Source organism: Eptesicus fuscus, chromosome 4 (genome assembly GCF_027574615.1).
Source record: "Eptesicus fuscus isolate TK198812 chromosome 4, DD_ASM_mEF_20220401, whole genome shotgun sequence".
NCBI lineage: Eukaryota > Metazoa > Chordata > Mammalia > Chiroptera > Vespertilionidae > Eptesicus > Eptesicus fuscus.
Window position 1 is genome coordinate 12,014,011 of NC_072476.1, and position 19,198 is coordinate 12,033,208.

At 50.2% G+C, this 19,198-nt stretch overlaps 1 protein-coding gene across 1 annotated transcript in view; it reads right to left on the minus strand.

Annotated features, from left to right (window-relative positions):
• Nucleotides 1–19,198, minus strand: part of ABCA3 (ATP binding cassette subfamily A member 3) — a 49,594-nt gene that overhangs the window by 9,952 nt on the left and 20,444 nt on the right. The window contains exons 10-21 of the mRNA XM_028153003.2: nt 17,475–17,648; nt 15,142–15,323; nt 12,836–12,979; nt 12,189–12,318; nt 11,859–12,013; nt 11,426–11,581; nt 10,962–11,172; nt 9,696–9,846; nt 6,263–6,361; nt 4,328–4,511; nt 3,206–3,509; nt 1,646–1,919 (exon numbers count right to left, since the gene is read on the minus strand). Coding sequence (XP_028008804.2) covers nt 1,646–1,919; nt 3,206–3,509; nt 4,328–4,511; nt 6,263–6,361; nt 9,696–9,846; nt 10,962–11,172; nt 11,426–11,581; nt 11,859–12,013; nt 12,189–12,318; nt 12,836–12,979; nt 15,142–15,323; nt 17,475–17,648 — 2,164 coding nt within the window. The remainder of the gene's footprint in view (nt 1–1,645; nt 1,920–3,205; nt 3,510–4,327; nt 4,512–6,262; nt 6,362–9,695; nt 9,847–10,961; nt 11,173–11,425; nt 11,582–11,858; nt 12,014–12,188; nt 12,319–12,835; nt 12,980–15,141; nt 15,324–17,474; nt 17,649–19,198) is intronic.

The following is a 19,198-nucleotide window of genomic DNA, read 5'->3' on the forward strand; positions in this document are numbered from 1 at the left end:
CAGTTATTGAATATATGTCATGGGGATGTAATATACAATATGGTGACCATAGCTAATAATACTACGTTACATATTTTAAAGCTGTAAGAGAGTAAATCTTAAAAGTTCTTATCACAAGAAAAAATGTTTGTGCCCTAACTGGTTTGGCTCTGTGGACAGGAGAGTCAGCCTGCGGACTGCAGGGTCCCGGGTTGCAGACTAGATCCCCAGTAGGGGGAGTGCAAGAAGCAGCCAATCAATGATTCTCTCTCATCATTGATGTTTCTATCTCTCTCTACCTCTCCTTTCCTCTCTGAAGTCAATAAAAAATATTTAAAAAAGAAAAAATATTTGTAACTATGTATGGTGACAGATGTTAACCAGACTTCTTGTGGCGACCATTTCCCAATACATGTATCAATACATGTATCGAATCATGATGTTGTACACCTGAGACTAACATAGTGTTATATTTCAATTAAATTGAAAAATTACATTGTGATGAGGCTCCATGACTGTGAATATACTAATAATCATACAATTGTACTACAAACAGGGATACTGTATGGTAGGTGAATAATATCTCCTAAGCTGTTAAAACAAAAATTCCTGCTGCCTGGCCCACTCTTAGTAGACTGCACTTGAACCTGCTCAGCCTGACCTCTGGGTCTCCTAGTCTGGAGCCACCAGGAGGTAGCTGCCCCTCTAGGTGCTCCAGCACAGCCCCTGCCTGTAGCTGCTGATGACCTGCCCGGGTCTGAAGGCCCCATAAGCCCGCCTCTTCCTGATGTCTCCATCCAGGGGAAGCCCCTCCCCAGCACTTGGGTATCATTTCAAAGCCCTGCCATCTGCTATCACAAGTATTTATCTTGTGCTGGCCTGTTTCTGATATACCAAGGAGAGCAAGTGACTGCCACTGGGTCTCTTCTTTTGGGGGAGAAATGGGAGGTATCAGAGGGAGAAGAAGACATGGTAAGGCCCAGGGCCCAGTCTAGAATGGAGGATGGAGACGAACCTCCCTCCCCCATTAATAAGCTGCCCTGAAGTGGAGTGACTGTTCTGAAATTAACTGATTTTCTTGGCTTCCTCTGGATGGTCCCAGAGGTTTGGGGGCTCCGTGACAGGGATGCGGTTGAGAGTCCGACACACATGATGGCATGACAAGGCCTAAGGAGAGAAACGCCTCCTGGGCTCCCTGACTCAAGCCATCAAGAAGCAAGAACACTTGGTCTTGCTGCGTTCTGCTGTCCTGGCTCACACACACAGCCAGGAATGCCCTGAGCACGAGTGTGTGCTGGGATTCCCTGGGGACAGTGGCTAGTGGGAGCGGGGTGCAGATTTGGGAAGAGGGCATGGCTACATCTTCAGGAGCTCCCTGCAGGGACCTCAGTGTGTGTGGCATGGAGACTCAACACCTTATCTGCTATCCAAGACAAGGGTGGGTAAGGAGAGCTGGGAAAGATATGGGGCGAGGTTTCCCCGGCCAAGAACTGGAAGCTTCCTGAGGGCATAAACTACGCTTTATCCACCTCCATGGCCCTTGGTGGCCCAGGCAGTGCTGAGGCGGTCCGTTCTGATGAGTGGCCCTGACAGGAGGAGGTCGGGGTCTGATCTGATGGGGATGGAGTCCTGACGGGGCACAGGGATGGTGGGGCAGTGCACATACTCGTTGAACTGGTCCTTGGCGGCCTGCAGCGCACTCCGGGGCTGGGGGTAGTTGGAGACTGTGATGGAGGCCTGAGGGCCGCACAGCAGCTTGAATAGGAGGTTGTCCACCATGGCCAGCGCGGTGGCTGGGGAGTGGTACGCCTGGTTGTTGAACAGGGCGGTGATGACTGTCCGCTCGCCGACATCTCTGAAGGATGCTGCCACCAGGCACCGCTCGTTAAAGCCTCCCCCCTCCACCGAGGCCCTGAAAATCAGGAACTCCTCCAGGTCACCTGGGGGGCAATGGCAGAGTCAGCAGTGTGGACGGCGGGTGCCCACGGCCCACGCTCTGGGGAGTTCTGAAAGCCTGGAGGAACCAAGGGAAGGACACGCAACCTTCCAGGCGCACAGAAACTGTCCCCGGCTGTTCCACCCGGCACACAGGCTCACTGCTCTGGTCTTGCCTCTCACTCAGCTGTAAAATGGGTACAGCGATGACACCTATTCTGCAGGACCCAAGGGTCAGCAAGGGGATAGGGGCACATCAGTGAATCCTAGTACCGATATTTGCACTGGCTTCCATCAAGGCCTGTTGTCATTACCGAAGGTCGGATGTTTTTAAGTACAGTGTAAAAAACCACGCAGTGAGGAGTGAGAAACAAAAGGCCCCACGTTCGACGAGGGAGCAGGCAATTTAACCTTCCAGATGGACTCAGGCCGGGGCATCTATGGCAGCGTCCTGAATCCCCAGAGCCACTGCGCACCATGAGAGCCCCACAATCTTTGGGCCAGGCTGGGTGACAGCCAGAAAACAGGCTGGGGCACATGGGGTGACAAAGCCCCACAATCTTTTGGGCCAGTGGGGTGACAAAGAGGGGCACCCACCACTGTTTCAATGGGGCTAGTCAGGGTCACAGTCACTGGCAGGGCCAAGTGGGGACTCTGGGCTGCAGGAGCTCCTGCCCAGCACAGTGCCCAGCACAGTGCCAGCCCATTCTAGGCTGCCCATTCACTTAGCTAAAGAAGATTTTGTGACCATTCAGGATACTGAATCTCTAAGTAGCTGGCCAGGAAGTGGGAGGGGAGCAGTGAGGGGAGAAAACCTTCAAGCATAGTCCATGTCACTGGAGTGATGCCAGCTCTAAACCCAGGTCAGTGTCCAACTGCCACCACTGGGGACATGGGATGGTTTTGGTTTTAGGATGATGGAAGAAAACACTGTGTCACATTAACGCATACTGTGACCAGCCAGCAGCAAAGAAAAGGCAACGTAAAGGTCATGGAAGCTTCACATTTCCTTTGAATGGGCCTAAATATAAAACTTCAGGAAATGACTCCTTGGACAAAATCTGGCCCTAGAGATGCTGTCTCGTGTCTTCTTCTGACTCAGTGCAACCATTTTCTCCCCCAGGGGAGACCTGACAATGTCTGGAGGCATTTCTGGTTGTCATGATGGGATGGGGTGGGTGGGGGAGCAGGGGGCCTGTGGTGCACAGGGTAGAGAAGAACTAACTACCCCCAATATCTGCAGCGCTCTACCAGTGCAGCTTGGGTCCTGAGCCCCAGGGGTGCCCCTTACCCAGCACTTCACGCGGCTCCTGGCCCTCAGCCTGCAGCATGTCCTTCAGATGCTCAGACAGTTGCTGATCCAGCCGAGAGGCCCCAGGCACCGAGAAGGGCACAACGGTTCTGCCGTACTCGCCCAAGGTCAGCTTCAGGAGGGGGTCGTCAAAGATCTCGGAGGAGTAGTTGATGGCCAGGAGGGCCAGGGTGATGGACATCACAGGGACCAGCACCTGGGCGGCCACCATCTTCCACTCCCGCCAGCTGTATGTGGCCTTCTTTAGGAACATGGCCAAGAACTGCTGGCCGTAGAGGGTGAGCTGCAGCAGAGGGGACGAGGTGACACGGCTGCCACTCAGGAGCCAGCATCTGACCAGCAGCAGGCATGGTTCCCACGTGAGCCTGGGGCCTTTGGCTGACTTTGTGCCCTGGGGCCCCCGAACTTCTTGCAGGGCTCAGTCAGTGACATGCAGGACACGTGTGTTCGTGTCCCTGCAGGTCCTGATGTGAGCCTCAGGGGGTCTTGCAACAGCCTGGAGGCAGGGCAGGCACTGTTTCCTTGTCACAGGAATTAGGGGACTGGCTGCGGTCCCACAGCTCTCCTGCTGAGGCCTCTGCCTCCCCTTGCTACTGGTATGAGGACACCGGCTGCGCTTGCAGAGGACAAAAAAAGCCCCTCAGCTGCCCATATTCCCCAACTTCACCTCTTTACTGCCTTCCTAAGTGTGGGGGGGGTCACAGGAACCAATCCCCGGGTCTGCCACATGCTGACCATGCAACCTTGGCTCAGGCCTCTGTTTTCTGTCCATAAAACGGAACCAGTGCTGCTTCTACCTCAGCCCATGCTGGCACACGTCAAGATCTTGGTGAAGGGAGCACTGTCAGCATCATAAGCAAAAACTCCCCTCTTATTCATAAGGGGCCAAGTTAGAAGATCAAGAAATTACAACTGCTCGATAAAAATGCTCCAGGTTTTCCTTCTCTTTGCCAACCCCTGGGAGCACGAGCTGTAATCTACCCTCTTCCTGGCACACTGACCCTCCTGAAGTCCACATCTACCCTCATGGACACTTAACACGGGGGACTCAGGGGTCTCTCAATCCTCTTGCACTGCCTGGCTCCAGCCCCCAGCACTCACCCCTGTGTTGAGCTTGATGGCGGTGCAATCCTCAATCAGGGCGCCGATGCCGTCAGTTGGGTCCATTGTCCCACACAGGTTGCTGTCCAGTGCCCAGTCGCTTGCCCGCCTCTCGTGCTGGTACTGCAGGGCAGGCAGCTGGATGGCCTGGATGTCCATGCTGGTGTCTACCAGCTTACCGACCCTGCACCAAACACACGAGGCCTGGTCATAAGGGAGGGAGAAGCTATTGTTTCACAGAGAAGGGAAGCAGAGGTGGGGAAAAGAGGGCGATTGTCAGAGGCACTGAAGTAGAATGCCATCAGCTTCCTTGGCTGGTTTGTGCATGCATTCATTCATCAGTAAATACCTCCGGAACACCAGCTATTGCAGCCAAGCAAAGTCCAGGAGAGAAAGACAAGCAGACAGGGACCCTGCTCATGGGGACCTCGGTCTCATGGGGAGCCTGACCAAGGTCAGCATTAATAATCAGGGCTTTCCCAGGGGAAACAAGGAGGCTTGGGTCATGATAGCTACACTGTGTTTACACCCACTTAATCTGTTGCCTGCTCTAGGCATGGGCCCTCAAGGAAAAATCCCTCCCTCACATTCTATTTCTTTGCATTTCTAGTTCTTAACACTATGTCTGTCAAATAAGCATCCGACAAATGTCTGACACACGTGTCCGTCGTATTGAGCTCACCCTGCAGTTCTGAAGGTCTGAATGCTAAATTTCACGTCTTCATTAGGGATGGAGGCACGCTCTGGACCACTGCCTAAACCTGAGAGGAGCTTGGCCAGCCTGTGGTTGCTGAGGTGCTTCCAAGAGAGACCCCGGGGGAAGCGCACACACTCCCAACAGGATCGGAGCACAGCTGCTCTCCGCTTTCTAAATTGCTGTGCATGTCAGAAACCTCACTGAGTTCATGCGGTCTTAATAACAGAGTCATGATTCAAACTCGGGCTCTGATAGCTGGCCTACTGCCCTGCTTCCACCCCAGGCATCCGTCCACCCTCAGATGGGTGTTAGAGATATAATTGAGAGGACTGCTTTATCGTTACACTCTAAAAAAACCATCCATTCACAAATTGTAATGCTGATCTCTGGTTCAACTCTACAAGATATTATAAACAATATCCTATATAATAAAAGGTTAATATGCAGATAGATCAAACGGTGGAATAACCGAACAACCAGTCGCTATGATGTGCGCTGACCACCAGGGGGCGCGTGAGGAACATGGCGGGCATTGGCAGCAGGCGGCAGAGCACGGAACATGGCGGGCGTCAACCATGGAGAGATGGTGGAGCAGGTGAGCGGGGGCTCCAGACCAAGGTGGGCACTGGTCGCTGTCATCGGGGCGAGCCTCTGGTGGTTACTGAAAATTCTTTGCTCCTGTGCACCGCAGTCCCACCCGGTGCTCGCACCTGCTGCTAGCGCTGGCCTCACTCGCACCCACTGCCGGCGCCAGAGTTGCCACTTGCACCTGCTGCCAGCGCACAATGCCAGTCCTGATCGCTCGGCACTGTCAGCAGGTGCGAGAGGAGGCTGCAGGCTCCAATTGCCCCTGAGGGCTTCTCCACCTCCCCCTGCTCCTGAGGGGCGATTGAGGCAGCAGCTGCCACTTGCACCCACTGCTGGTGCTGGCCCCAATCGCTCCACGCCGCTGTAAGCAAGTGGGGCTGGCGCCATCAGCATAGCACGTGGGAGCGGTGGGGCTGGGAGCAGGGCTGCCAGCAGACAGGGGACCAGGGGCTGCGGCGGAAGGGGCTGGGTGGGGTGCAGAGGATGGATCGAGACCCGCCCCTGTGCCCACCACAGCCCCCCACCACAGCCTTTCAAGGTGCACGAATTCATGCACTGGGCCCCTAGTCATTAAATAAGTAAATAGCAGTAGAAAAAAAAATCATCCACATTGCTGAGTCTTTGACTAATGGGAATACACACTTACTGACCGTAAGAAGACTTCCTCCATGGTAGTGACAGAGGCCCCAAAGCTGGCAATGCCCAGCTCCTTCTGCTTCTTCTCCAGTTTAGCAAAAAGACTTTCAAACCTGAAAAAAGATCCGGAGTGATGAGTTCCTTCTCAATGACTTTCCAGACACTTCATTCCTAAATAATCACCTCCGTGTAGTGTGGGGAGGGACAAAAGAAGTGAGCTCCTTGAAATGCCATTTTGAAAAAAAAAAAAAAAAGGAAAGTTGTTCCCTGCCTTTAAAAAAAATTGACTTGAGAAAGAAAGAAGGAAGGAGGGGAGGAGGGAGGGAGGAAAGGGGAGAAAAAGAGAGAGAGAGAGAGAGAGAGAGAGAGATTTGTTGTTCTACTTATTTGCTTTGACCAGGGATCAAACCCACAACCTTGGCATATCCGGGGGATGATCTAACCAGCTGAGCTATCCAGCCAGGGTTCCCTGACCCCTCTTTGTTTCCATGTAATGTGTACAAAGGCATTCTTTGATAGTATACACCTACATGAGATCATAAAACCAACCAAAAGCAATTGGTGAATATTTATTTGATTGCAGGGCAGGGAAAACATTTTCTAAAAAGAAATCACAAGGGAGAAGATATAACCCATTAAATGTAAAGAGGCTGCCCTGGCCAGTGTGGCTTGGTTGGCTGGATTGTCATCCTGTGCACTGAAGGGTTGCCGGTTCAATTCTCAGTCGGGGTACATGCCGGCATTGCGGGTGAATTCCTGGTATGGGAGGCAACCAATCAATGTTTCTCTCTTTCTCCCTCTCCCTCTCCCTACCTCTCTAACAGCAATAAAACAAAACAAAACATAAAATTTAAAAAAGTAAATGTAAAGTATCTGCATGGAAAAAATCCCACAAAATTAGACAACTACAAAATTGGAAAAGTTGCAACAAAAATGGTCGATATTAATTCTCAACATGATATTAATGGGTCCACTTACATGCAAAATTTTTCCAAAAATACATAACTTTGGCCGGTGTGACTCAGTTGGTTGGAGCGCACCCTGTACACCAAGAGGTGGCAGGTTTGATTCCTGGTCAGGCACATACCCAAGTTGCAAGTTTGGTCCCCAGTTGGGGTGCATACAGGAGGCAGAAGATCAATGTTTCTCTCTCATATTGATATTTCTCTCTCCCTTCCTCTCTCTCTCTAAAAAACCAAAAAAACAAAAATAGTCGAAACCAGTTTGGCTCAGTGGATAGAGCATCGGCCTGCAGATTGAAAGGTCCCAGGTTCGATTCCGGTCAAGGGCATGTACCTTGGTTGCGGGCACATCCCCAGTAGGGGGTGTGCAAGAGGCAGCTGATGGATGTTTCTCTATCATCAATGTTTCTAACTCTCTATCCCTCTCTCTTCCTCTCTGTAAAAAATCAATAAAATATATTTTAAAAAAACAAAAAAGAAAACAAAAATAAAAACCAAAATAGTACTATAAATGTATTTTCTCTTCCTTCTGATTTTCTTTTTTTTTTTAAAAAAAAATACATTTTATTGATTTTTTACAGAGAGGAAGAGAGAGGGATAGAGAGTTAGAAACATCGATGAGAGAGAAACATCCATCAGCTGCCTCTTGCACACCCCCTACTGGGGATGTGCCCGCAACCAAGGTACATGCCCTTGACCGGAATCGAACCTGGGACCCTTGAGTCCACAGGCCGACGCTCTATCCACTGAGCCAAACCGGTTAGGGCCCTTCTGATTTTCTTATTGACATTTTCTTTTCTCTAGTGTATTTTGTTGTACAAATACGTACAACAAAGTGTAATAATATAACATAAAAAACACGAGTTTATCAAGTCTTTATGTTACCCGTAAGGCATTTGGTAAACTATTATTAGTAGCTATTTATTAGTATGCTATTATTAGTAGCTAAGTTTTGGGGAGTTAAAATTTATATGTGGATTTCTTAATGTGCAGGGGTAGGGGAGTCAGTGCCCCTAAGCTCTACGTTGTCCAAGGGTCAACTACATATAAAACACTCTGACTGGTAAGTAAGAAAGAGATATGAACACATAATATGCAGAAAAAGCAAGGCTTAAAAACCAGGAAGGCCCTGGCTGGTTTGGCTCAGTGGATAGAGCGTCGGCCTGCGGACTGAAGGGTCCCAGGTTCGATTCAGGTCAAGGGCACATGCCCAGGTTGCGGGCTCCATCCCCAATGTGCACGAAGCAGCCAATCAATGATTCTCTCTCATCATTGATGTTTCTATCTCTCTTTCTCCCTCTTCCTTCCTCTCTGAAATAAATTAACACACACACACACACACACACACACACACACACACACACACACAAAAGCACTGAATATATTAAACCTCCCACCAGCAGGAATGGAAGAAATACAAAATGCCAGTTAAGTGAGTATATACCATTTTTCACCCATCAGATACACAAATATTTTTTAAAAATTTATTCAAACCTGGCAACTGTGGAGTACAATGGACACTCTTTTATCACGCTGATGGGAAAGCTAAACACACCACCTTTCTAGAAGGTAATTTGGTCTTATTTACCCCACTTTTGGGAATCTATCCTAAGGGGATCACTGGAAATATGGACAAAGAGTTTTCTAGAAGGATGCTCATTAGCATATTGTTTTGGAAAACCATGAGCATGTGATAATAGAGTAGCGTTATGTACAAATTATGATATATCTGTGTCAGGGACTATTATGTGGCTATTAAAACCACATTACTAGCCCTAGCTGGTTTGGCTCAGTGGATAGAGTGTCAGCCTGCAGACTGAAGGGTTCTGGGTTCAATTCCAGCCAAGGGCATATGCCTAGGTTTCAGGCTCGATCCCCAGTAGGGGGCATGCAGGAGGCAGCTGATCAATGATTCTCTCTCATCACTGGTGTTTCTAACTCTCTCTCCCTTCTTCTCTGAAATCAATAAAAATATATTAAAAACAACAACACATTACTCAATTGGACTTGTAGCAAGATTAAAAGTACTTTTAAGATTTATGTCACAAAGTTTCAGAATGTGAATCAAGTTTGGTTTTTTATCTCCCCACACTGGTAGTCTGCACCGTTGATGAGACATGTGTCGAATTTGTATGTCTTCTTACACAAATTCGCAATTCCACAGAGAACTCTGGATGGGTGGCTGTGCATGCTTCGCCCGGTGTGACCAATGCACTGAGCTCCCTTTTGATGAGTAAGACACTTCTCTGCTTCTCAGGTACGAGTGGTGTTTCTCCCAGCCCAACTGCACAGGGAGGCCTGGCACCCTAGACCCAGCAAGCAGATTCACCATGCTGACTGTGCTGACTGTCACAGGCCCAGGACCTGAGAGACGCCCACTGGCCAGGCCTGACAGGTGCAGGTGGGTGACTCTGAGCATGGAGCCCTCAAAGCCCACCGAGCCCCCTCCTCTGATCTGCACGTGCGCGCTCTCTGGGACATGTACCTGTGCGTGCTCTCCTTGGGAAGGATGAACGACAGCTCCGCTCCGGCGCTGCTCTCCAGGGAGGCGTGGGGGATGTGGTGGTAGACGAGCCGGGAGATGCCCTCCGGGTTGCAGTGAGGCTCCTTCACCAGTGTCATGTGGTAGCCTGCACCTGCAACACAGCGGAGCCCCACATGAGGCTGTCGCCCACGTTTCCTGGCCTACCCAGGGTCCTCAGGCTCACGGCCATGGCAGGCTCATGGGAAAGGGGCTGGAGAGCAGGGGGCCTCTCAGAACTCCTCAGAGCTATCCTGCGGGTCTTGCCTCCTGCTCCCTAGCTGGGAAGAGATGCTGGAAAATGTGGGCGCTGAGCATGGTAAGGAGGTGAAACCAGGCCAGGCTTCAGACTTCAAGTCTCAGAGGCTGTGGAAGATACTGTCCCCAAGACGCTGCTTTCTCAGTAATGGAACCCCAGGGTGGAGGCCACCCTGTCCAGTCTCCACCAGCCTGATGGTGACCACACTGGGTCACCATCTACTTGACAGGACTGTGTGCTGACCAGGGGAAGGTGTGCAACTCCTGAGGTATCTTGTCTTCTGTCTTTGCTCCTTCCCACTGGCAGAAGGTGGATGGGACCTGGCACATTGGACCAGGAGCTGCCCTTGAGAAAAATCATGCCTACATAGCAAAGAGGATCCTGATTCCACATGCGACCCACCAGCCCTGGATCAGGTCGTAGGCCACTTGCTGGTGTGAGAGCTGCAATGCTGGCACACGGCTTGGCCTCTCCAAGAGCACTGCTGCTCTGGGCAGCCCGATCCTCACCTGCTGCTCCACTCACCGTGACTGGTTATTATTCTAATCCAATCAGGACAATCTGCTCCACTTCCCTCCCTCTTCGCTCTTACAACCTCCTCTGCCTGGGGCCTCGGGTCTCCACCCAGAGGTAGCAGACAGAAGTCTAGGGAAGGCCTCTCCCTGTCTGATCTCAGGGGCCTATCACCCGAGGGTATTTTTTCATTGATTTTTAGAGAAAGTGGAAAGGAGGCAGGGAGGGAGAGAGAGATGTGATAGAGACACATGGATTGGTTGCCTCCCACATGCACCCCTACTGGGGCCAGGGATCGAACCCACAACCCTTTGGTGGATAGGCCAACGCTCTAACCACTGAGAACGCCGACCCAGCCAACAGTGGACACTTTGTTCAGCACACTGGGTCAGTGACACTGACCCCATATAGAACGGAGGTTGGTCCGCTCAGCCCACTCCCCACCCTCGGCCACTCACCGTATTTCTGTTTGAGGAACAGCGAAGACCCGCAGCACTGCAGCTCCCCCTTGGCCATGATGGCGATGCGGTCCCCGAGCAGGTCGGCCTCATCCATGAAGTGGGTGGTCAGCAGGATGGTGCGGTCACTTTTCTGCTGCTGAAGGAGGTCCCAGATGGCCCTTCTGGAGATGGCGTCCATGCCCGAGGTGGGCTCATCCAGCATCAGGACCTGGAGGGCGAGGCACAGCCTGGGAACAGGCCTGGGCTGGCCGTATCCTCAGCCCGTGCAGCTCAAGTCCACAAAGACACAGCAGGACTGCCCTTGCCAAACTGCCCATACAGGGTGTCCAGGGTCAAGGTGTCTGAGCCACGGCTGCGGAGCCAGCAGCCAGCCCAGGCAGAGTGGGAGCTAGAGGGCAACACCGCTGGACCCACGGCCCCAAGTGTTTGTCCTTCAGGAGGTCAGGCCCGCTGCCCTGTACCTTGGAGCCCGCTATGAGGGCGATGCCGATGGACAGCTTGCGCTTCATCCCCCCGCTCAGGAACCTGCTCCGTGAGTCCCGCTTGTCCTCCAGACCGAGGATGTGCAGCATCTGTTTGACTTCTTCAGGGCACTTCTGGCAGGACAAGCCTTTCAGCTGAAAGAGCGGGGGACGGAGAGTTCGAGAGGGGCCTCTGAGGGGCCATCCAGTGAACCACGTAGCCTTGGCATTGTCTCCTCCTTTCATGTGTGGGCCTCCAAGTCCTGGCTTCCCTCCCCCTCCCCCACTCCAAGGGTCTGGGAGGGCTCCACGGAGCAGGTTTGGTTTGCCGGGAGGCTAAGGGCTCAGCTGGCTGCCTGGGGAACCCAAGCATGCCGACTAAGGAACAAACATGACGAGGACAAGCTCTGAATGCCATGCTCTGCCGGCTCACCTGAGCATAGAAATACAGGTGCTCTGCCACTGTCAGGTTGTCAAACAGGACGTCGTGCTGTGGGCAAAGGCCCAGGCTTTTCCGGATCTGAGCCATGTCTTGTGAAATTTCATACCCGTTGATATACGCCCGCCCACTGGTCGGGGGAAAAAGACCTGCGGCCAAGGAGAAGACCAAAGGCTTCAGTTCGGCGGAATACCCTGCCAGCCAGCACGAGGCGCAACGGCCTTGCCGTGTCCTTGCAGTTTCACCTCGATCCACCCAAGGACCGGCCTGTGAGCGGCTTGCTGGTCACCTCGCTCCTGCCATGGTGGCCACGTGGCCCCTCACCTGTGAGCATTGAGAGCGTGGTAGTCTTTCCTGCACCATTGTGGCCGAGTAGGACAGTAATCTGCCCCTCGTACAGGTTCAGGTTCAGGTCTCTGACGGCTGCCTTGCCCTTGTTCCCCACTCTGAACACCTGCAGGAAAGGCAGAGCGGCCCTGGACTTCAGGGGCCCTCAGGAACTTACTCCACGGGCCCCTCCCACTCCCACCATCACTAGTCAGCAGGCAGAGAGGCGCATGTTTGGGACAGAGTGCTGGTTGGTGGCCACGCTGCCTCCCGCTGTTCTCTGACTCCTCCACCCCCAACAGCTCCCCAACATGCCTGGTGTCGGCATCAAAGGCTTGTGAGGCCGAGGCATCGCTGTGCAGCCAGCACAGCGTCACTCACTGCAAAGCTGCTGAGGGGTTAAGTCGGAGCAGTGGCATGCGTTACTGCCTCAACCCCCAGTCTCCACACGGGGCCCTGGTGACACAGTCTGAGTTGTGGCCAGTGCCGGGGAGAGCTGGTCAGAGAGCAGCCCCGAGGATCCAGGAGGCCACAGGCCCAGAGAACAGTCACCAGCCTGGAGAGAGCCGTAGGCAAGGCAGCAGGTCTTACCACCTGTGACTCCGAAGGCCCCCTTCCCTGCCTGTCCCCACAGGGTGTGACACCTTGGCTATGTGCTTGATCTTGATCCCGGCCACCAGGTTCTCTGGCTCAGCTTCAAAGTACTCTGTCTTGAGGGCTTTCTCGGGGTCGTGGTCTTCTTCCTCTTTCCCTAAAACCGTTCTTGGGTGCCCGCACCAATACGAGGGCTAGATGGGAAAGCAGAGGGGTCTCAGAGGGCTGATTCAGATCAGGTCATTGTGTTTGTGACAAGCAGAGCAACAATGAACTGACATGCTAAACACAGGCAGCAGTCAGGCCTCGGCCTTCCCTCCCACGATGTTGCGCAGAGGAGACGCTGCTTAGAGCCCCAGGGCGGGGTCAGGATCCAGCACAGCCCCCACTCTCTACTCCTAGGGAAGCACTCAGCCTCAGCTTCCTAATCTGCCATACGGCATGACGACAACTCTTAAGCTCACTGTCCTGTCATATCAACTCAGATGTGACAAGGAGGAAAAGCAAACAATGACAGTTAATACGGAAGGGGATTGACTGTTCCAGTCCAGAGCGATGTCGGGATAGAACAGGAAGGAGGCGGTGTCGTCACACCCTCAACTGCACCTTACTCTCCTCCATAGAATCTCAGGAACTATAGAGGAGGAGCCAAAGGGCCCGCCTCCCTCGGCTGTGAGGAAGCCCCGCCCCGCCCTGTCTGGAGGATGACTCTCGCCCTCAGTCTGGCTATCACAGGGACAGGCTGTGTGAGGGATGAGACTATAACCACAAACCGTACCCATACCCCACCCTCGAGGGAGGCCTGTGGGCACAGGTAACACAGGCTCACAGGTAAGGTGAGAACAGGGCCCTAGGAGAACTCCCTGTAGAGGTACGCCTTTGAGGGGAGACTGTTTAACCCACAGTTATGTCCCCAGTGCATTTCCAATGCCTGGAGTAGTTCTGGCACACCATAACCCACTGGTTTTGAACCACATGTTTTAAGTGACTTTGAAATCAGACTGTGTCTTAGAAATCATGGTATGCCACAGTATTAAAATATTAACTGTATTTTTCTTACTTTTAAAATAATTTTCTTTTATTTATTTTTATTGATTTCAGAGAGAAAGGGAGAGGGAGAGAAAGATAGAAACATCAGTGATGAGAGAGAATCACTGATCCCACTGGGGATCAAGCTGGTAACCTGGGCATGTGCCCTTGACTGGAATCGAACCCGGGACCCTTCAGTCCGCAGGCCGACGCTCTATCCACTGAGCCAAACCGGCTAGGGCTATTTTTCTTTCTTAGTAATAAAGTAACAGTGCCTCTAAGAATCAGTGGCATTTTAGATTCGCTCAAATATTTAGTGGACACTTGATAAATACTTGTTGAGTCAAAGAATAAATAGTTGAGGCGGCACCTAACTAACCATCAATAGGGAATTCGTAAAATACAAGGTGGGACATCCATGAAATACTGTGCAGTCATTAAAAAAGGAAGTTGATCATATATATGCATATATTTAATATAGATATATTTAAAAAGAAAACAAAATGTATAAATATGTATAGATAATAATCTAAAGGTATATTTATAAATAGACATATATATGTGTGTGCTTAAGATATCTAAGCATACTGCCGAAACCGGTTTGGCTCAGTGGATAGAGCGTCAGCCTGCGGACTGAAAGGTCCCGGGTTCGATTCCGGTCAAGGGCATGTACCTTGGTTGCGGGCACATCCCCAGTAGGGGTTGTGCAGGAGGCAGCTGATTGATGTTTCTCTATCATCGATGTTTCTAACTGTCTATCCCTCTCTCTTCCTCTCTGTAAAAAATCAATAATAATAAAAAAAGATATCTAAGCATAGGTTTAAAAAAGTAACAAGTTTGAAGCATTTTTACAATCTGATGCCTTTGTCTGAGAACAAATGTATGTATGGTATATACACATCCACGTATGCTAGAGGATAGTCTATGTTAGAAAAAACCGGAAGAACTACACATAAAAAAATGACAGCAGTGTTTGTCTCTGGTAGTGGGACTGTGCTGTATATTCCAGCAATGCGATCATTTTTACAAGAAGCCACCTTACTTTGTGCACAGAAAACCCAACAAGTGACCCGAAAGAGGCTGAGGGTGAGGGTGTGCTGGTGCTGCGGATGGTGGGCCAGCCCAGCTCCCTCTCTCAGACCCTGGAGGGCAGGGATCACCTCAGGGCCCTTAGGATATACTGCTCACAACGGAGCACAGGGAAGGTCCTATATCCTGGCCCAACTAGGGCATCAAATGTCACAGTAAGAGTTGGGAAAACCTGTGCCGCCCCCCATCCCTCCCGCCCCCAGTGGCCAGCATGAGGAGCAGGGATATCAGGACTCACCGTGATGAAGAAGTACCAGGGCTGGGGCACACCGAACTGCCCCGGGAAGATGGCCTCCACATACCAAGTCACCAGGCCGTAGAGGACAGAGTCCAACAGCAGCATGCCCAGCACTTGCCCAAAGGAGAAGTCATCATCCACGTTGACGGGACTCAGGAGGTCTCGCCACTGGACGCCAGTGCCTGGAAAACAGACCAGGAAATGGGCCTGGAACGGACCTGCAGCCCTCCTCTCCCCGCCAGCAGCAATGCCAGCGTGACTTCTCCCTCCCTGCTCTTACAGCCAATCTGATGACTCTCTTCAGGTCTTTTTTTTAATGTAATTTTTTAAAAATATATATATATTTTTTATTTATTTCAAAGAGGGAGGGAGAGGAGAGAGATAGAAACATCAATGATGAGAAAGTATCATTGATCGGCTGCCACTTGCACGCCCCACACTGGGGATCGAGCTCACAACCTGGGCATGTGCCCTTGACTGTTATCAAACCTGGGGCCCTTCAGTCCACAGGCCAACGCTCTATTCACTGAGCCAAACCAGCTGGGGCTCTTCAGGTCTTGAAGGTAAGAGTAAGTTACAAAATCGATATTATAGAGCTAGCAAAAGCTCACTAACTGACTAGACAGGCTCACGTTTGATTTACAACATATGTACATAGACAAATATTTATATATGTAATATACATATACATGTACAGTAGGCACACACATATGCATGCATATATGTGATTTGGGATAAGCCCAATATTGGATCAGTGTGCAATTCATATGTCTTTTTAAAAACAGAAAAATGCTTTAGACACATAGAAAGCTCTATTTAGTGGTGCTCATAGTGTTTTGTCTTCTCTTTGTTTTGCAACAGCACAGTTGAAACGAAGCTTGGGCATTCTGTGGAGCCAGGCGACCTGTTGGCTCGAGAACCTCTGATGAAAATGGCTGCTCTCTGGCCTTGGTCAATGTTCACTTTGAAACAACTAGAAATTAGTCCGTTTTACGAAAATTCAGTATAGAACTTTGAAAAATGAAAGGTGTCATACAGTTATATTCTTCTCTGTAAATGGCTTTTTAAAAAGTATTTGAATCCTGAAAGGGACGGTGCATTAAAAGTCCACAGTGTACTTCACACTACTAAGCATTGGAAACACATATTTAAAACGGAAGTGTTGGGAGACATTGCCAACTGAAGAAAAAAATTCTAAGTAAAGAGAAAGCCACACTAAGACAAGAAAAGATAAAGACACACTGAAGGTTCCTGTGACTCTCCACCTGCCTCCTTCCATAGACCCCACTTGCCCCAACCAGAAGCTACAATAACTAGGAATGGCGTGGTTGGAAGAAACGGGAGCATTCATCCTGAAAAAGAGACCATCTGGATGGGGCAGGGCCAAGATGATCTTAAATTGCACACAGGTCAGTCATGTAGAAAGGAGATTGCATTTCACTTCCTGCCAGTGAAGCCAGAAAACAATGTTCTGGTCTGTCCTTGTTTTTCCCTCAGGCCTCCTCACCCTCACTGCCAATCACTGCAGGGTGCAGGGGGCCAGGAAAGGGAGAGATGCTAATTGTACCACTTTACAGAGAACGAGGCATGGATCAAAACCCATGGACTTTGACAGAACAGAGAAAGACAAATGCCATATGATTTCACTTATATGTGGGATCTAAAAACAAGATAAATGAACAAGCAGAACAGACTCAAAGATACAGAGAACATTTTGCTGGTTGTCAGATGGGAGGGGGTTTTGGGGGATGGGTGAAAAAGGTGAAGGGATTAAGAAGTACAAGTTAGTAGTTACAGAATAGTCATGGGGACGTAAAGTACAGCATAGCCAACAATATTGTAATAGCTATGCATGGTGTTAGATGGGTACTAGATTTATGGGGGTGATCACATAATAAGTTATATAAATGTCTAATCACTGGGTTGTATAACTGAAACTAATATAATATTGTACATCAACTGTAATTGAAAAATAAACAGCTATTTAAAAAACCAAACATGGACTTTGAGACCTGGAGTGTAATAATTCTGAACGCCTCCTGCTGCAGGCAGAGACTCGGGTAATCGAGTGCAATCCCATGTCAGCAGGTGCAGATAGATGCTCACATTCAGTGTTTTCCTGCAGTAACAGCTGGTTCCAGGCAGAGCTTTGAGGGAACTCAAAGCCGGGACTACACCATCCAGGTGGTGGATGCCAAGAACCTGTCCTCCAAACGCATCACTCGCTTAGCTGTCCCGAAGTGTCTATTACGGGAGTTGGAGGTGCCTCCGCTCAGACTCTCTGTGGGTGTAACTGATCAGCAAGGGCAGCTTGTGAAAAGGAAAATACTCACCTTTGGCCTCAAATTTTCCAATGAGTTGGGCTCCCATCGCCATGGCGACATTGGACAGGAGACAGGAGAAGAGCTTCTGGCTAAGAGTCATCCAGTTGTATCGAGGAGCAACGAAGAAGTAGGGGATGTAAGTAAAGAAGAACAGGCAGCCCCCGACGGCTGCCGCCATGTTGGCTACAGACGAAGAGAGAAAGGTAAGTGTGAGAAAATCAAGCAAGAGAGTTTGCGTGAATGTGTCGGAAGGAAGCCCGTGAGCCTCAGGACCCCCTCCCTGGGACACAGGCCCTGGTGCTGGGCACTCCAGGCTTGGCCTGCAGTCTTTTCTCTAGTCTGGGTGCCTGTGCCCTAGGGCAGTGGTCGGCAAACTCATTAGTCAACAGAGCCAGATATCAACAGTACAACGATTGAAATTTCTTTTGAGAGCCAAGTTTTTTAAACTTCAACTTCTTCTAACGCCACTTCTTCAAAATAGACTCGCCCAGGCCGTGGTATTTTGTGGAAGAGCCACACTCAAGGGGCCAAAGAGCCGCATGTGGTTCGCGAGCCGCGGTTTGCCGACCACGGCCCTAGGGAATGTGATCCTGCTCAGGGTGGCAGATGTCCTCTTCATCCTGGGACCACACCTTGATTTTTCCGGCCCTCTCCTATAGACGTCACCTCTGATTGCCTTGGCATTGGACACCTGACATGACTGATACTGAGCCCCTCACCACGGCCTTGCTTCTTGCCTGGTCTTCTCCTTCCCATTCACTCATGCATCTCACGGACAATCACTGAGTGCCTACCCTGTGCCAGGCCTGCTCCAGGCACCAGGGAGACCACTGCAAACAAGACAAAGCCCTACCCCATGCCCCACCCGAGTTTATAATCCCGTGGGGACACAGATAGCCAGCAAGGCGAAGTATGAGGACAAGACATTCCCTAGCCCAGGGGCTGTGACTGTGACCAGGGGCCAGGAAGGCTTTGATGAGAAGGTGACATGTGGGATAGACCTGAGAGAGGTGAGGGCTGGGTGGTGGCGGTGTGGGGAAAACAGTGTGGCTGTAGTCCATGCTGGCAGCCCTCCAATGCTTTGGTCTTAAGACTCCTTTACTTCCTTAAAAATTATTAAGGACATCAAAGAACGTTTGTTTATGTGAGTTATACACACACACCCCAATGTTGACTGCATTAGAAATTAATACTAAGAAAATTTAAAGATATTTAAGAATAAAAATAATAAACCCATTACAGGTTAACATAAATATTTTTATGAAAAACACTCTGTTTCTCATAATCTAGCAAGAGGTTACATTTTTGCAAACCTCTGCATGTTTGACTTAGATTACAGATGAATTGTCATAGCTACTTGTATTACATTTTTTGGGTGAAGTGAATAAAGAAATCAGCTTTACACAGATAAGTAGTTGGAAAAGGGAGGGTATTTCATACCTTTTAGATATTTGTGGATATTCTTTTTTGACACTACACCATTCAATAAGTGGTAGTTTCTTAAAGGTTAGGTGCCATGTGGAATGAAACTAACCAGTGAACTTTTCATATTATTACACTGAATTCCATTGGTCTAACTTGCACTTTAAATGGATTAATCTTCTTGCATGATTTTGTAACATGATGCCTTGGTCATTTGGAAAATATTGCTTGAGTTATGCAGATCTAAATGTTAACACATTTTATTATACAACAGAGGACCCAAGTAGATATTTCTCCAAAAAGGACATACA